General features: G+C 48.3%; 1 protein-coding gene across 7 annotated transcripts in view; it reads left to right on the top strand.

Moving 5' to 3' along the window:
* The window catches only part of DOCK6 (dedicator of cytokinesis 6), a 245,972-nt gene extending 233,183 nt beyond the window's left edge, over nt 1–12,789 (top strand). For all 7 annotated transcript variants that reach the window (XM_077470300.1, XM_077470296.1, XM_077470301.1 and 4 more), the window contains 5 exons: nt 3,706–3,942; nt 4,100–4,243; nt 5,986–6,092; nt 11,132–11,299; nt 11,431–12,789. In XM_077470300.1, the coding sequence (XP_077326426.1) occupies nt 3,706–3,942; nt 4,100–4,243; nt 5,986–6,092; nt 11,132–11,299; nt 11,431–11,473 (699 nt within the window). In that variant the 3' untranslated portion in view covers nt 11,474–12,789. The remainder of the gene's footprint in view (nt 1–3,705; nt 3,943–4,099; nt 4,244–5,985; nt 6,093–11,131; nt 11,300–11,430) is intronic.
* Nucleotides 12,790–14,229: the final 1,440 nt, after the last annotated feature.

Here is a 14,229-nt window from a genome sequence, read left to right as displayed (position 1 = left end):
TACTGCTAAAAATTGCGGATCACCACCAATACTAGTAAAAAAAAATACTAAAAATGCCATAACTCTTTTCCATTGTTTGTAGACACTATAACTTTTGCACAAACCAATGAATATACTCTTATTGCGCTTTGTCAGTGGGCAAACGTACAAAATCAACAGTGGATCAGATACTTTTTCCCCCTCACTGTATCTGTAAAGCACTGCGTAAATTGTCTGCGCGATATAAGTAACTGTAATAAATAAACAAAAAAATTGTTTTTACCTTTTTTTCACCCTGTTGCATCTCAGTACTGCTGATCTCTTGCAGCCTCTTTGCGGCCCCTTCTGTCTTCACGCACCCCATGCCTTTGTGGCATTATTTGGGTCGGCTTTCCTGACGGAGATAACGGTGGACCTGTTGAAACATCTGCTTGTAGCCTCCATCAGAAACCTGTGTGACAGGGTGGTAACGCTCTGACACGCAGGCTTCCGATGGAGGTTATAAGTAGATGTTTCAACAGAAGTCCCTTAACAAAGATCTGCTACTTTCTTGGCTGTCTTGCGGAGGATAATTTTCAGTGCACTTTTATTATAATTTGCAAACAAATTGTATGCAGGAGTGGTACTGGACAGGCTCAGAGCACTAGGATGCTTTCCCACTCTTTCTTTCACAGGTGAAAAATCTAATGATACAGCACATAGGACACATGGGAAAGCTGGAGCAGTAATCCTTCTGGTTGGTTCTCTGCTCTGGATTACCTGATCAGCACCTGTTGGCTCGGATGGCTTTGTGCTACTTGTATGTGTAGATGCATGGACAGATGAAAAGGGCCAGCCCCTCATAGCCATGGGTCCTGTAGCAGTAGCAACTACTGTAGCCCCTGGTGCCTATTCCAGTAAATATTCTTCTGTAAAGAAACTGAAATATACACTTGTCTGTGCTTCCTCTGTTCTTCCAGTCCTTGTTTGGCATACAGTGGGGAACATATTGATTTGAACCCCTGCAGATTTTGTATGTTGTCCACCTACAAAGAAATGAAGGTTCTATTATTTTTATCATAGGTGTATTTTAAACACTAGAGACAAAATATCAACCAAAAATCCAGAACAAACACATGACACAAATGTTATAAATTCGGGCTGTTACTGATTAAAAATTTTGTGTTTGATTAATCAATTTTTTTTTTTAATCGACCAATTTCGATTAATTATAACGCACATACAGATCCAACTACTTTTAACTGATCTCCTTGCATTGCAGCTCTGCATTAGTCAGTGGTAAATGTGGTATACACTATATATACTCACCCGACACTAGTTAGTTTCTACAATCCATGACTTAACTTCACAGTTCACACAAATACGTTTTAAATTCAAACTGTAGCACTGACATAAGTATTTTTTTTTTCCCACAGTAGTGTGACAATCCCTCCACCTCCGGTCTAACGAATCCCTCTCACCTTATGGCATGGACCGCTGTGCAAACAGGTGGTCATGCAAGCGGGTATCAAAAGGGTTAACACGGACCATAAACTTCTCTCACGTCTCCTTAGATCTCAGCAAGGACGCCAGGTCATGGGTAGAAAGAAAAGATCTAAGTGCTCACCGCTTAAGTATAAGATTTAATTTTTGTGTTCAAACGCAAACTACTCACATAAAGATGATAAAAACACAGCATGTAAAGCCGACAATCGTGTTAGTTCCGTAGGGCAGCAGCGGGTGACGTCATGCGTAGCTCCTCCTCCATACGCGTTATGTTCAAATCAGCACTTCAACGTCACTAGACTCCTCCCCCCTTCCCTTCGTTAGTAGAAGGAGGCACTTGGGGAAGGGGGGAGGAGTTCGGTGACGTCACCGGACATCCGGCGGAACTCCCTGAAGACCTGGGAAGTCGGCGGAGAGGTGAGTACCGGTCAAAAGAATTTTGATCGATCAAAAAAATTAACGATTAATCGAGGAATTAATCTTTAATTTTCACAGCCCTAAAATAAATCGAGTTGCACTTCATTGAGTAAAATAAAATAAATATCTGATCCCCAAGCAAAACATGACTTGGTACTTGATGGAGAAACCCTTGTTGGCAAGCACGGAGGTAAGACGTTTCTTGTAGTTGGTTACCAGGTTTGCACACATCTCAGGAGGGATTTTGGTCCACTCTTCTTTACAGATCTTCTCTAAATCCTTGAGGTTTCTTGGCTGTCGCTTGACAACTCGAATTTTCAGCTCCCTCCATAAATTTCCTATAGGATTAAGGTCTGGAGTCTGGCTAGGCCACTCCATGACCTTAATGAGCTTTTTCTTGAGCCACTCCTTTGTTGCCTTGGGTCATTGTCACGCTGAAAGACCCATCCATGATCAGTGTTCTGGCTGAGGGAAGAAGGTTCTCATGCAAGATTTTACAATACATGGCCCCATCCATTGGCCCCTCAATGCGGCAAAGTCGGTCTGTATCTTTTATCAGAGAAACAGCCCCAAAGCATAATGTTTCCACCTCCGTGCTTGACTATAGGGATAGTGTTCTTGGGGTCATAGTCAGCATTTTTCTTCCTCCAAACACAGCAAGTCCCCCTCAAGAAGGCAAATGTACAGTTATGCCAATGAACATCTAAATGATTCAGAGAAGGATTGGGAGAAAGAGCTGTGGTCAAATGAGACCAAAAATTTAGCACTTTGGCCTTAACTCGACTTGCCATGTTTGGAGGAAGAAAAATGCTGACTATGACTCTAAGAACATCATCCCTACAGTCAAGCACAGAGGTGGAAACTTGATGATTTGGGGCTGTTTCTCTGCTAAAGGTACAGGCCAATTTTGCCGCATAGAGGCGCCAGTGGACGAAGCCATGTACTGTAAAATCTTGGATGAGAACCTTCTTCCCTCAGCCAGAACACTGAGGATGGGTCATGGATGGGCTTTCCAGCATGACAATGACCCAAAACATACCACCAAGGCAACAAAGGAGTGGCTCAAGAAGAAGCACATTAAGGTCATGGATTGGCCTAGTCAGTCTCCAGACCTTAATCCTATAGAAAATGTATGGAGGGAACTGCAACTTCGAGTTGCCAAGAGGCAGCCAAGAAACCTTAAGGGTTTAGAGAAGATCTGTAAAGAAAAGTGGAACAAAATCCCTCCTGAGATGTGTGCAAACCTGGTCACCAACTGCAAGAAGCATCTTACCTCTGTGCTTGCCAGCAAGGGTTTCTCTATCAAGTACTAAGTTGTGTTTTGCTTGGGGATCAAATACTTATTTTACTCATTGAACTGCAACTTAATTTATAGCATTTGTTTTGTTTTGTTTTTGGATTTGTGATCTCTATCATTTAAAATACAGCTATAATGAAAAATTATAGACCCTTGATTTCTTTGTAAGTGGGAAAACTTACAAAATCTGCAGGGCATCAAATAATTATAATAAGAGCTACAGGCTACTCTTGCTTGGCTTCCTAGAAGTCTGCTAGTTCCAGAGGAGGAGCATTACTGTGCATCTTAAAGTAGAGGTTCCCCCACCCTGGAACAAATACTGATGGAACATATCAGGTAGTGAGAGTCTCCCATGCTGGCTGGGAGGCTCAGCTTTGACAGATCAAAGCCATTCTTTTTCATATGTAGGTGCTAACAGGTAGAGTCAGCAAAGAGAGATCTTTTCAACAGTTTCACTTTTTAATAAACTCACTAGCGTTCCCATTAGTTACTCGCTCTCCCTTTCACCCATTTCTCATTTCTCCTAGGCCTTCATCCAGATCACCTATGTGGAGCCATATTTTGACACTTATGAGCTGAAGGATCGTGTCACCTACTTTGATAAAAACTACAACCTACGGACATTCCTGTTCTGCACTCCGTTCACCCTGGATGGCCGGGCACATGGTGATCTCCACGAACAGTACAAGCGCAAGACCGTGCTCACAACATCACATGCTTTTCCATACATCAAGACCCGGGTGAATGTGGTGCAGCGAGAGGAGGTGAATAGGGTAGAGGGACACATCTGGGCAGAGAAAAGAAGGTCATCTTGTAACCAACTAGAAAAGTCTAAGCATCTCTATACAGATTGTTTTAATGCCATGTTTTTGGAGATGTGTTTGAAAAGGCTGGACTTTTTATGGTCTTTGTCTCTGCCAGGTGGTATTAATACCAGTTGAGGTTGCCATTGAAGACATGCAGAAGAAAACACAGGAGCTGGCATTTGCCACCCATCAGGAACCAGCGGATGCCAAGATGCTGCAGATGGTGCTACAGGGTTGTGTGGGGACGACAGTTAACCAGGTAATTAGAGTGGAAAGTTACAGAACAAACCATAGATGGATAAGAATGCAGCAGCTCAAGGATGACCCTACCATACTGAAGACCATGTATTTGCATGTATCCCCCCGCCACCCTTCCACCACCACCCCACTTTAACTAAAGGAGTATACATACCTTTCTCTCAAGTTCAAATGAATGCCCCAAAAATACTGTGTGCGGGAACGTGAGTTCCTGCTACGCAAAAATGTGAATGGGGCCAGATAGCTGAGTGTCTCTATCCACTCCCTCTTATGTGCTTGTATAAAAATGGCTATACACTATGCAACCTGATTGTACAATCTCTGTACAATTTCCTTTAGATTTACCAGAGCTATGGTATAGGTCAGGCATATGCAATTAGTGGATCTCCAGCTGTTGCAAAACTACAAGTCCCATCATGCCTCTGGGTGTCATGCTTGTGGCTGTCAGTCTTGCTATGCCTCATGGGACTTGTAGTTCTGCAACAGCTGGAAGTCCGCTAATTGCATATCCCTGTTATAGGTGGACACACCTGAACAATCCATTCAATTTGTATCAAATCAGACAGGCTCTTCTACCACATCCCTGATGGTGAATCTAAGGGTAATTGTATAATCTGATTGTACAGAAAATGGGTGTCACAGAGTGGTGAACACACCTCATCATGCCCTCTTTAGGGATGCAGCAAGGCAGTGCATGATGGAATCCAAAGATTTTTGGATGTCACATGACCTACAGGAAGTGATGAAATTTCAAAGCTGGTACAGATGGGGTATGTGAGAGATAATGACATTGGGATGGCTGGGGCAGAAATTACATTACAAAGGTTTCTATTTATTATGAAAATTGGAATTCTGCTCGAAAAAAGGTGAACTTCTCTTTTAAGTTTCTCGGTACTATGACTTCTACGCACATCCGGGAATAGTTACTGGCCCTTGGTTGTCTATATAAGTTAAAGCGGACCTTCAGTCATTTTTTCAGCTTTCCTTCTATAAAAGCACTCTCGCCTAGCAGTAAAAAGGGTCGCTGGTTTGAATCCCAACCACGACACTACCTGCCTGGAGTTTGCATGTTCTCCCTGTGCCTGCTTGTGCTTCCTCCGGGTACTCCGGTTTCCTCCCACACTTCAAAGACATGCTGGTAGGCTATTTGGCTTCTGTTTAAATTGGCCCTAGTATATGAATGGGAGTTAGGGACCTTAGATTGTAAGCTCCTTGAGGGTAGGGACCGATGTGAGTGTACAATGTATATGTAAAGCGCTGCATAAATTGACAGCGCTATATAAGTACCTTAAATAATAATAATTAAATCTTCCGCCCTTGTTGTTTTTCTGCCAGTAAATACCTTATACAGCCCACTTCCTGTTTCTTGTTGGGTCATTAGCCTAGGCTTATGACATCATGCACAGCTCTCTCTTTCACTCTTGTGAGTGTTTTCTAGGAAGGGAGGGTGGATGAGTCATAAGAGAACCAATGAAAGCTGCAGAGCTGGAGGTGTGCCTCTGTGTGTCTCTGTAAATCCGGGAAGTAAACAGACAGCAGCTTCAGCTGCCCACAGTTAAAATGGTTGCAGCCAGACTCAGTGGAGGGAGATTTCAGTATATTTGGCAAGTACAGAATCACAGTATATGCAAAGTGGTTGGAGGGAAGCTTCAGAATGGCAAAGATTTTTTTTATTACAAATGATGAGAGCAGACTGCAGGGTTTGGTTTGAGGATTTTGTGAATAACATGTGTTTTATGTTAGGGCCCTCTGGAGGTGGCCCAAGTGTTTCTGTCGGAGATTCCTGAAGACCCCCGTCTGTACAGACTACACAACAAACTGAGACTCTGCTTTAGAGACTTCACCAAGAGGTGGGTACAACTTGGGCACAGTGTGTGTGGGGGTGGGGTCGGGGGACCAGCTCGAGGGTACTGAGATGAGAGGGGCACAGGAAGGTTGTGGTGGGAAAACAAGTGTGCAGGGATGGGATAGTGTGAAGAGCACAGGCCACGGACAGTGAGATTATTTTGAAATAGAGAGAGGAGAGGAGCACAAGGACAGGATGGGCATAGAGGGAGAGGACTGTGAAGCGAGGAGATGAAAGATAAACCTGACAGGGCAAAGATTTTCTTGATAGGGCACCACTCCACCCACTTCTGCTCACTTCCCTTGTGCAGAGCCACTGCTCTGTTCATCTGTCGGAGATCTACCCCGTACTTCCAAGTATGTGTCCTCCTCCCCGATGGGCCTGGACACTGTCATGTGGGAGAGGGGACAGATCATTAATCCTTTGTAAACCTAGACCAACATGGAGAACCTTTGCTCCAGCCTTACGTCCAGCTCACTCTCCTCTCTCTCCAGATTGGATCCAAACTAAACTGGCATGTGAGTAGGTTAGGGGAGGGGGCGCCCTATCAATAGAACCAGTGTCCATTCAGGATTCTCTTTGATCCCCTTTATTTTCACTATTCTGTTCCTGTACTCTTCTTGGTATTACCTACTTGAGCTCCTTACTTCACAATGTCCTCCCTCTGTACTCTTCCCCTCTCTCTATCCCCATCTTTTCTCACCATTGTCTGCGCTCTACTTATTACACTATCCTGTGCCCTTCCCAATATTTTCCCATTGAGAGGAATAGAGAACAATAACACAAGGAGTTGGGAGTGGAAGCAGAAAATAATGAACAGAGAGCGGCACAAAGAGGGGATAGTGAGAGGAAAAGAGGACAATATAGTAAACATCAAGGAGACATTGAACAGACATTGCACAAGCAGGAGATGGGGAACAGAGGGGCGCACAAGCAGGAGATGGGAAACAGAGGGGCGCACAAGCAGGAGATGGGAAACAGAGGGGCGCACAAGCAGGAGATGGGGAACAGAGGGGCGCACAAGCAGGAGATGGGAAACAGAGGGGCGCACAAGCAGGAGATGGGAAACAGAGGGGCGCACAAGCAGGAGATGGGGGAACAGAGGGGCGCAAAAGCAGGAGATGGGGGAGCAGAGGGGCGCAAAAGCAGGAGATGGGGAGCAGAGGGGCGCACAAGCAGGAGATGGGGAACAGAGGGGTGCCCAAGCAGGAGATGGGGAACAGAGGGGCGCCCAAGCAGGAGATGGGGAACAGAGGGGCGCCCAAGCAGGAGATGGGAAACGGAGGGGTGAACAAGCAGGAGATGGGCGAACAGAGGGGCGCAAAAGGAGTAGATAGGGAGCAGGGTGCACAAAAGGAGATAGTGAAAGAGGGGTGCACAAGCAGGAGATGAACAAAGAGGCAGGAGATGGGGGAAGGGAACAGAAGGGCGCACACGCAGGAGATGGGAGAAAAGAGGGGCGCACAAGCAGGAGATGGGGGAACAGAGGGGCACACAAGCAGGAGATGGGGGAACATAGAGGCACAAAAGGAGAAGCTAGGGAACGGGGGCACACAACAGGAGATGGGGAACAGAGAGGCACACAAGGAGAAGATAAGGGAACGGGGCGCACAACAGGAGATAGTGAAGAGAAGGGTGCACAAGCAGCAGAGGGGCGCACAAGGAGGAGATGGGGAACAGAGGGGCGCACAAGGAGGAGATGGGGAACAGAGGGGCGCACAAGGAGGAGATGGGGAACAGAGGGGCGCACAAGGAGGAGATGGGGAACAGAGGGGCGCACAAGGAGGAGACGGGGAACAGAGGGGCGCACAAAGAGGAGACGGGGAACAGGGGGGCGTACAAGGAGGAGATGGGGAACGGAGGGGTGCACAAGGAGGAGACTGGGAACAGAGGGATGCACAAGGAGACTGGGAACAGAGGGGCGCACAAGGAGGAGACTGGGAACAGAGGGGCGCACAAGGAGGATATGGGGAACAGAGGGGCACACAAGGAGAAGATAAGGGAACGGGGGCGCACAACAGGAGATAGTGAAGAGAGGGGCGCACAAGCAGGAGGTGGGGGCGCACAAGGAGGAGACGGGGAAAGGAGGGGCGCACAAGGAGGAGATGGGTAACGGAGGGGAGCAGAGGGGCGCACAAGGAGGAGACTGGGAGCAGAGGGGCGCACAAGGAGGAGACTGGGAGCAGAGGGGCGCACAAGGAGGAGACTGGGAGCAGAGGGGCGCACAAGGAGGAGACTGGGAGCAGAGGGGCGCACAAGGAGGAGACTGGGAGCAGAGGGGCGCACAAGGAGGAGACTGGGAGCAGAGGGGCGCACAAGGAGGAGACTGGGAGCAGAGGGGCGCACAAGGAGGAGACTGGGAGCAGAGGGGCGCACAAGGAGGAGACTGGGAGCAGAGGGGCGCACAAGGAGGAGACTGGGAGCAGAGGGGCGCACAAGGAGGAGACTGGGAGCAGAGGGGCGCACAAGGAGGAGACTGGGAGCAGAGGGGCGCACAAGGAGGAGACTGGGAGCAGAGGGGCGCACAAGGAGGAGACTGGGAGCAGAGGGGCGCACAAGGAGGAGACTGGGAGCAGAGGGGCGCACAAGGAGGAGACTGGGAGCAGAGGGGCGCACAAGGAGGAGACTGGGAGCAGAGGGGCGCACAAGGAGGAGACGGGGAACAGAGGGGCGCACAAGGAGGATATGGGGAACAGAGGGGCGCACAAGTAGAAGATAAGGGAATGGGGGCACACAAGCAGGAGATCGTGAAGAGAGGGGCACACAAGCAGGAGATCGTGAAGAGAGGGGCACACAAGCAGGAGATCGTGAAGAGAGGGGCACACAAGCAGGAGATCGTGAAGAGAGGGGCACACAAGCAGGAGATCGTGAAGAGAGGGGCACACAAGCAGGAGATCGTGAAGAGAGGGGCACACAAGCAGGAGATCGTGAAGAGAGGGGCACACAAGCAGGAGATCGTGAAGAGAGGGGCACACAAGCAGGAGATCGTGAAGAGAGGGGCACACAAGCAGGAGATCGTGAAGAGAGGGGCACACAAGCAGGAGATCGTGAAGAGAGGGGCACACAAGCAGGAGATCGTGAAGAGAGGGGCACACAAGCAGGAGATCGTGAAAAGAGGGGCACACAAGCAGGAGATCGTGAAAAGAGGGGCACACAAGCAGGAGATCGTGAAGAGAGGGGCACACAAGCAGGAGATCGTGAAGAGAGGGGCACACAAGCAGGAGATCGTGAAGAGAGGGGCACACAAGCAGGAGATCGTGAAGAGAGGGGCACACAAGCAGGAGATCGTGAAGAGAGGGGCACACAAGCAGGAGATCGTGAAGAGAGGGGCACACAAGCAGGAGATCGTGAAGAGAGGGGCACACAAGCAGGAGATCGTGAAGAGAGGGGCACACAAGCAGGAGATCGTGAAGAGAGGGGCACACAAGCAGGAGATCGTGAAGAGAGGGGCACACAAGCAGGAGATCGTGAAGAGAGGGGCACACAAGCAGGAGATCGTGAAGAGAGGGGCACACAAGCAGGAGATCGTGAAGAGAGGGGCACACAAGCAGGAGATCGTGAAGAGAGGGGCACACAAGCAGGAGATCGTGAAGAGAGGGGCACACAAGCAGGAGATCGTGAAGAGAGGGGCACACAAGCAGGAGATCGTGAAGAGAGGGGCACACAAGCAGGAGATCGTGAAGAGAGGGGCACACAAGCAGGAGATCGTGAAGAGAGGGGCACACAAGCAGGAGATCGTGAAGAGAGGGGCACACAAGCAGGAGATCGTGAAGAGGGGGGCACACAAGCAGGAGATCGTGAAGAGGGGGGCACACAAGCAGGAGATCGTGAAGAGAGGGGCACACAAGCAGGAGATCGTGAAGAGAGGGGCACACAAGCAGGAGATCGTGAAGAGAGGGGCACACAAGCAGGAGATCGTGAAGAGAGGGGCACACAAGCAGGAGATCGTGAAGAGGGGGGCACACAAGCAGGAGAGCGTGAAGAGGGGGGCACACAAGCAGGAGATCGTGAAGAGGGGGGCACACAAGCAGGAGATCGTGAAGAGGGGGGCACACAAGCAGGAGATCGTGAAGAGGGGGGCACACAAGCAGGAGATCGTGAAGAGGGGGGCACACAAGCAGGAGATCGTGAAGAGGGGGGCACACAAGCAGGAGATCGTGAAGAGGGGGGCACACAAGCAGGAGATCGTGAAGAGGGGGGCACACAAGCAGGAGATCGTGAAGAGGGGGGCACACAAGCAGGAGATCGTGAAGAGGGGGGCACACAAGCAGGAGATCGTGAAGAGGGGGGCACACAAGCAGGAGATCGTGAAGAGGGGGGCACACAAGCAGGAGATCGTGAAGAGGGGGGCACACAAGCAGGAGATCGTGAAGAGGGGGGCACACAAGCAGGAGATCGTGAAGAGGGGGGCACACAAGCAGGAGATCGTGAAGAGGGGGGCACACAAGCAGGAGATCGTGAAGAGGGGGGCACACAAGCAGGAGATCGTGAAGAGGGGGGCACACAAGCAGGAGATCGTGAAGAGGGGGGCACACAAGCAGGAGATCGTGAAGAGGGGGGCACACAAGCAGGAGATCGTGAAGAGGGGGGCACACAAGCAGGAGATCGTGAAGAGGGGGGCACACAAGCAGGAGATCGTGAAGAGGGGGGCACACAAGCAGGAGATCGTGAAGAGGGGGGCACACAAGCAGGAGATCGTGAAGAGGGGGGCACACAAGCAGGAGATCGTGAAGAGGGGGGCACACAAGCAGGAGATCGTGAAGAGGGGGGCACACAAGCAGGAGATCGTGAAGAGGGGGGCACACAAGCAGGAGATCGTGAAGAGGGGGGCACACAAGCAGGAGATTGTGAAGAGGGGGGCACACAAGCAGGAGATTGTGAAGAGGGGGGCACACAAGCAGGAGATGGGGAACAGAGGAGCGCACAAGCAGCAGATGGAGAACAGAGGAGCGCACAAGTAGGAGATAGTAAAAGCAGAGCAGCACAAGAACAGAACAAGAGGTGAATAGAGCGAGAATAGTAAATCTCCCCTTCTTTATCTAGGTGTGAGGATGCTTTGCGGAAAAACAAAACTCTGATTGGTCCTGATCAGAGGGAGTATCACCGCGAGCTGGAGAGAAATTACCATCGTCTCAAAGAAGCTCTCAGCCCTTTAACATCCCGTCGGATCCCACAGCTGTACACAGATCTTCTCCCGCACACCAGCGCAAGGTATACACAAGTCTGTGTGCTCAGTGTACTTTACACTATCAGAATGATAATCAGGACAAACATCCACATTCTCAAACCTCAAGCACAAATCATATATGGTACAAAGCATTTATATTCATCTCTCATTTCAGGGACTCCCTGACCCGGACAAGCCTACGGAAAATTGAAGCTTGAGTGCCTCGAGATGTCAAGAATCCACCACCTTCCAGACACACCACTAGGGGGCACCAACATTGTCACTGCCTTTTTTTGTAAATTTGAAATGTCGTATGTTTATGTCTCTGCTGTCACCTATACATCTTTCTGTGGATCCAGGAGGTAGAGAGGAAAGGGTCAGGGATGAAAAAATGGAAAAAGAAGACTAATATAAATGGAGAACGTGGGATGATTTACGTGGACCACACTAGGACTAAGATCGATTTAGGAAGGGAGTCTCTACCACTTCTCCAGAAAGTCTCCCCCTGTGTTGAGTGCACAGATGGTGGATTGTTATTCCAAAAACGTTTTTTTTTCTTTTTTTTTTAAATCTAATGTGATTGGTCAATCGTAAAAGAAGGGAGAGTTTGAAGCGGACACATCCGAGAATGTTAATGAGTTGAGTTCACAGGAAAACTTGACAAACAATCCGTAGAAAAGATGCAGTTGCCCATCACAAGCAGATGTGATTACTCCCATAATGTACTGGAATCTTAAAGTGGTTGTTAACCCTTCCATATACCCCAAAAAAGTGACTGACCTCACGTGATACATAGAGATGAAACAAACCCTCCTACATAAGTTGTGCCTTTTTATCTGCAGCGTCTATCCTCCACATCTGTTCAAAGTCCAGAATATACACAGCATTTCTTTTTTAACAATCAGGAGTGCTTTGTTGAAGAATTCAATAACAGTACACTGAAGTATACAACAAGACATGGTATATTACAGTAAAATAAGACATTGGGTAATACATAGTCATTGTCCAATCAGCATTAAGAACAGTAAGACAGGATGTGTAAAGAAAGCATACCATACTGAAGGGCCGGGCCCAGCTTGGGGGGAAGCTGGCATGACAACTTCAGAATTAGTGCTCATCTGACATTTCTGAACGTCACACAGCAGGGTGCCTTTGACTTCGCACACTGCACAACAGAGAGCCGAGTGTAATCTGAGACCTGAGTGGAGGTCATGAACACACACACACACCCTCCTACAAGGTCTTCTAGGGAAACCTGCACAGCTGAGGCTGTCATTTACCTACTGTGTGCTCAGGGGGAGGGTTGTCTCCTAAGATTGCCTGGTGTCAACATAGACTGTCAGAAGCGACTCGTGCAGATAGCAGCAGAATGAGACAGAAATCACATAAATCGCACTTGGTGCTTTGGATAGAGGCAAGTACACACTATAGAAAGAAATGCTTTATTCTTTTTTAACTTCACAGGTTGACAACCACTTTAAATGGAAGTTTGTGATTGGATGCAACAAGGATTGCTCTATCTTTTTTTTTTTTTTTTTTAAATGACGTCCCTAAAAAAAAAAAAAAAAAAATGACCAGTCAGGTGATGCGCCCGTGTACCAAGCTCTCTGTGACATTGATTTTTTTTTTTTTTTTTTTAAGGGATCCATGTTTTTTAAAGGGAACCTGTCAGGGAAAAAAAGAAGACACTGCTTTTCTGAATTGGTTTGTTTTGTTGCAAGCTCCAAGGGTCCATTCCTCATTCATTATTCACGGCCCCAGAACAAATATGCAGTTTGGAGAACTTCTCTGGTTCCATATTATTTCCTGAGATAACTCACCAGGGAGGCAAGCAGGAATGAAGAAACGGTCCTGGAACAGGCACCTCTAATGCCGCGTACACACGATCGAAGTGTCCGGCGGAATTGGTCCGGAAAACAATCCGGTAAACAATCCGCCAGACTTTGTAACGAACGGACTTGGCCACACACGGACACTCCGAAAGTCCAGCGATTTCTAAAGCGATGACGTACGACAGGACTAGAAAAAGGAAGTTCAGTAGCCAATAGCTTCCTTCTCGTACTTGCTTCAGAGCAATGCGTCATTCTTAGTCCGCTGGACTAGCACACTGACGAACGGATTGTCCGCTGAAAGCCAAGTCCGGCGGACAAATTTTGAGTCAATACTACTTTCTAAGTCCACCGGACTTTATGATGAAAAAGTCCGCTGGAGCCCACACACGATCAAATTGTCCGGCGTACTGTGGTCCGGCGGACCAAGTCTGCCGGACAAATCGATCGTGTGTACGCGGCATAAGACCAAGTCCCCAAAGGCTCACAGATTCAGTTTAAATGAATTAGGAAGCCGAGTCTCTTGTGCCGCTCACCATGCACAGGAATACTGAGCAGGGACTGGCAGTGGAGTAATGAAGCCCTCGTTGGGAGTTGGCCATTTGATGCCATGTCACTTGGGTTTCTTCACATTCTGTGCTGCCATATTTAAAGTGGAGAGATCAGCTGCATATACTAGAGGCAGCTATAGTAAACGGACAGGCCACATCCTTATAAATATTGCTAGTACTATGTGTTTAGAAGACATCAGTGTGTTAAAGTGTCCCATCATCCATATACTGTAGATGCCGCCATTCTGCGGGATCCGCCATTATTCAATTCATGAACCCGCTGGCTACTGGTAAGGTTAATGGGACACTTGTCCAACGCCCCCCCATCCCTCCCCCTCCCCCAGTTTCTTGACAACTGATTGGCAGATTATTTTTTTTTACAAAACATTTGGTCTAGCTTGCTTGGCTGCCTTCGTTTTTCGGCTGGATATATTGAATAAGCAGAAACGTTTACAGAAAGAAAAAGGAACTTGCTCTGAATTGAGTTGATAATTATTTTATGGCCTTAATATGACTCAGGGAAATGCTGGCGGCCTATGGAAAGGCACTGATAATGGCAAGGCCCTGTTCCGCATTGCTGTACATTTTATTTAT

This window comes from Lithobates pipiens, unplaced genomic scaffold (genome assembly GCF_037356315.1).
Source record: "Lithobates pipiens isolate NorthernLeopardFrog02 unplaced genomic scaffold, aLitPip1_a1.2 Scaffold_8, whole genome shotgun sequence".
Taxonomy (NCBI): Eukaryota; Metazoa; Chordata; class Amphibia; order Anura; family Ranidae; genus Lithobates; species Lithobates pipiens.
This window is presented reverse-complemented; position numbering and strand designations above follow the sequence as displayed.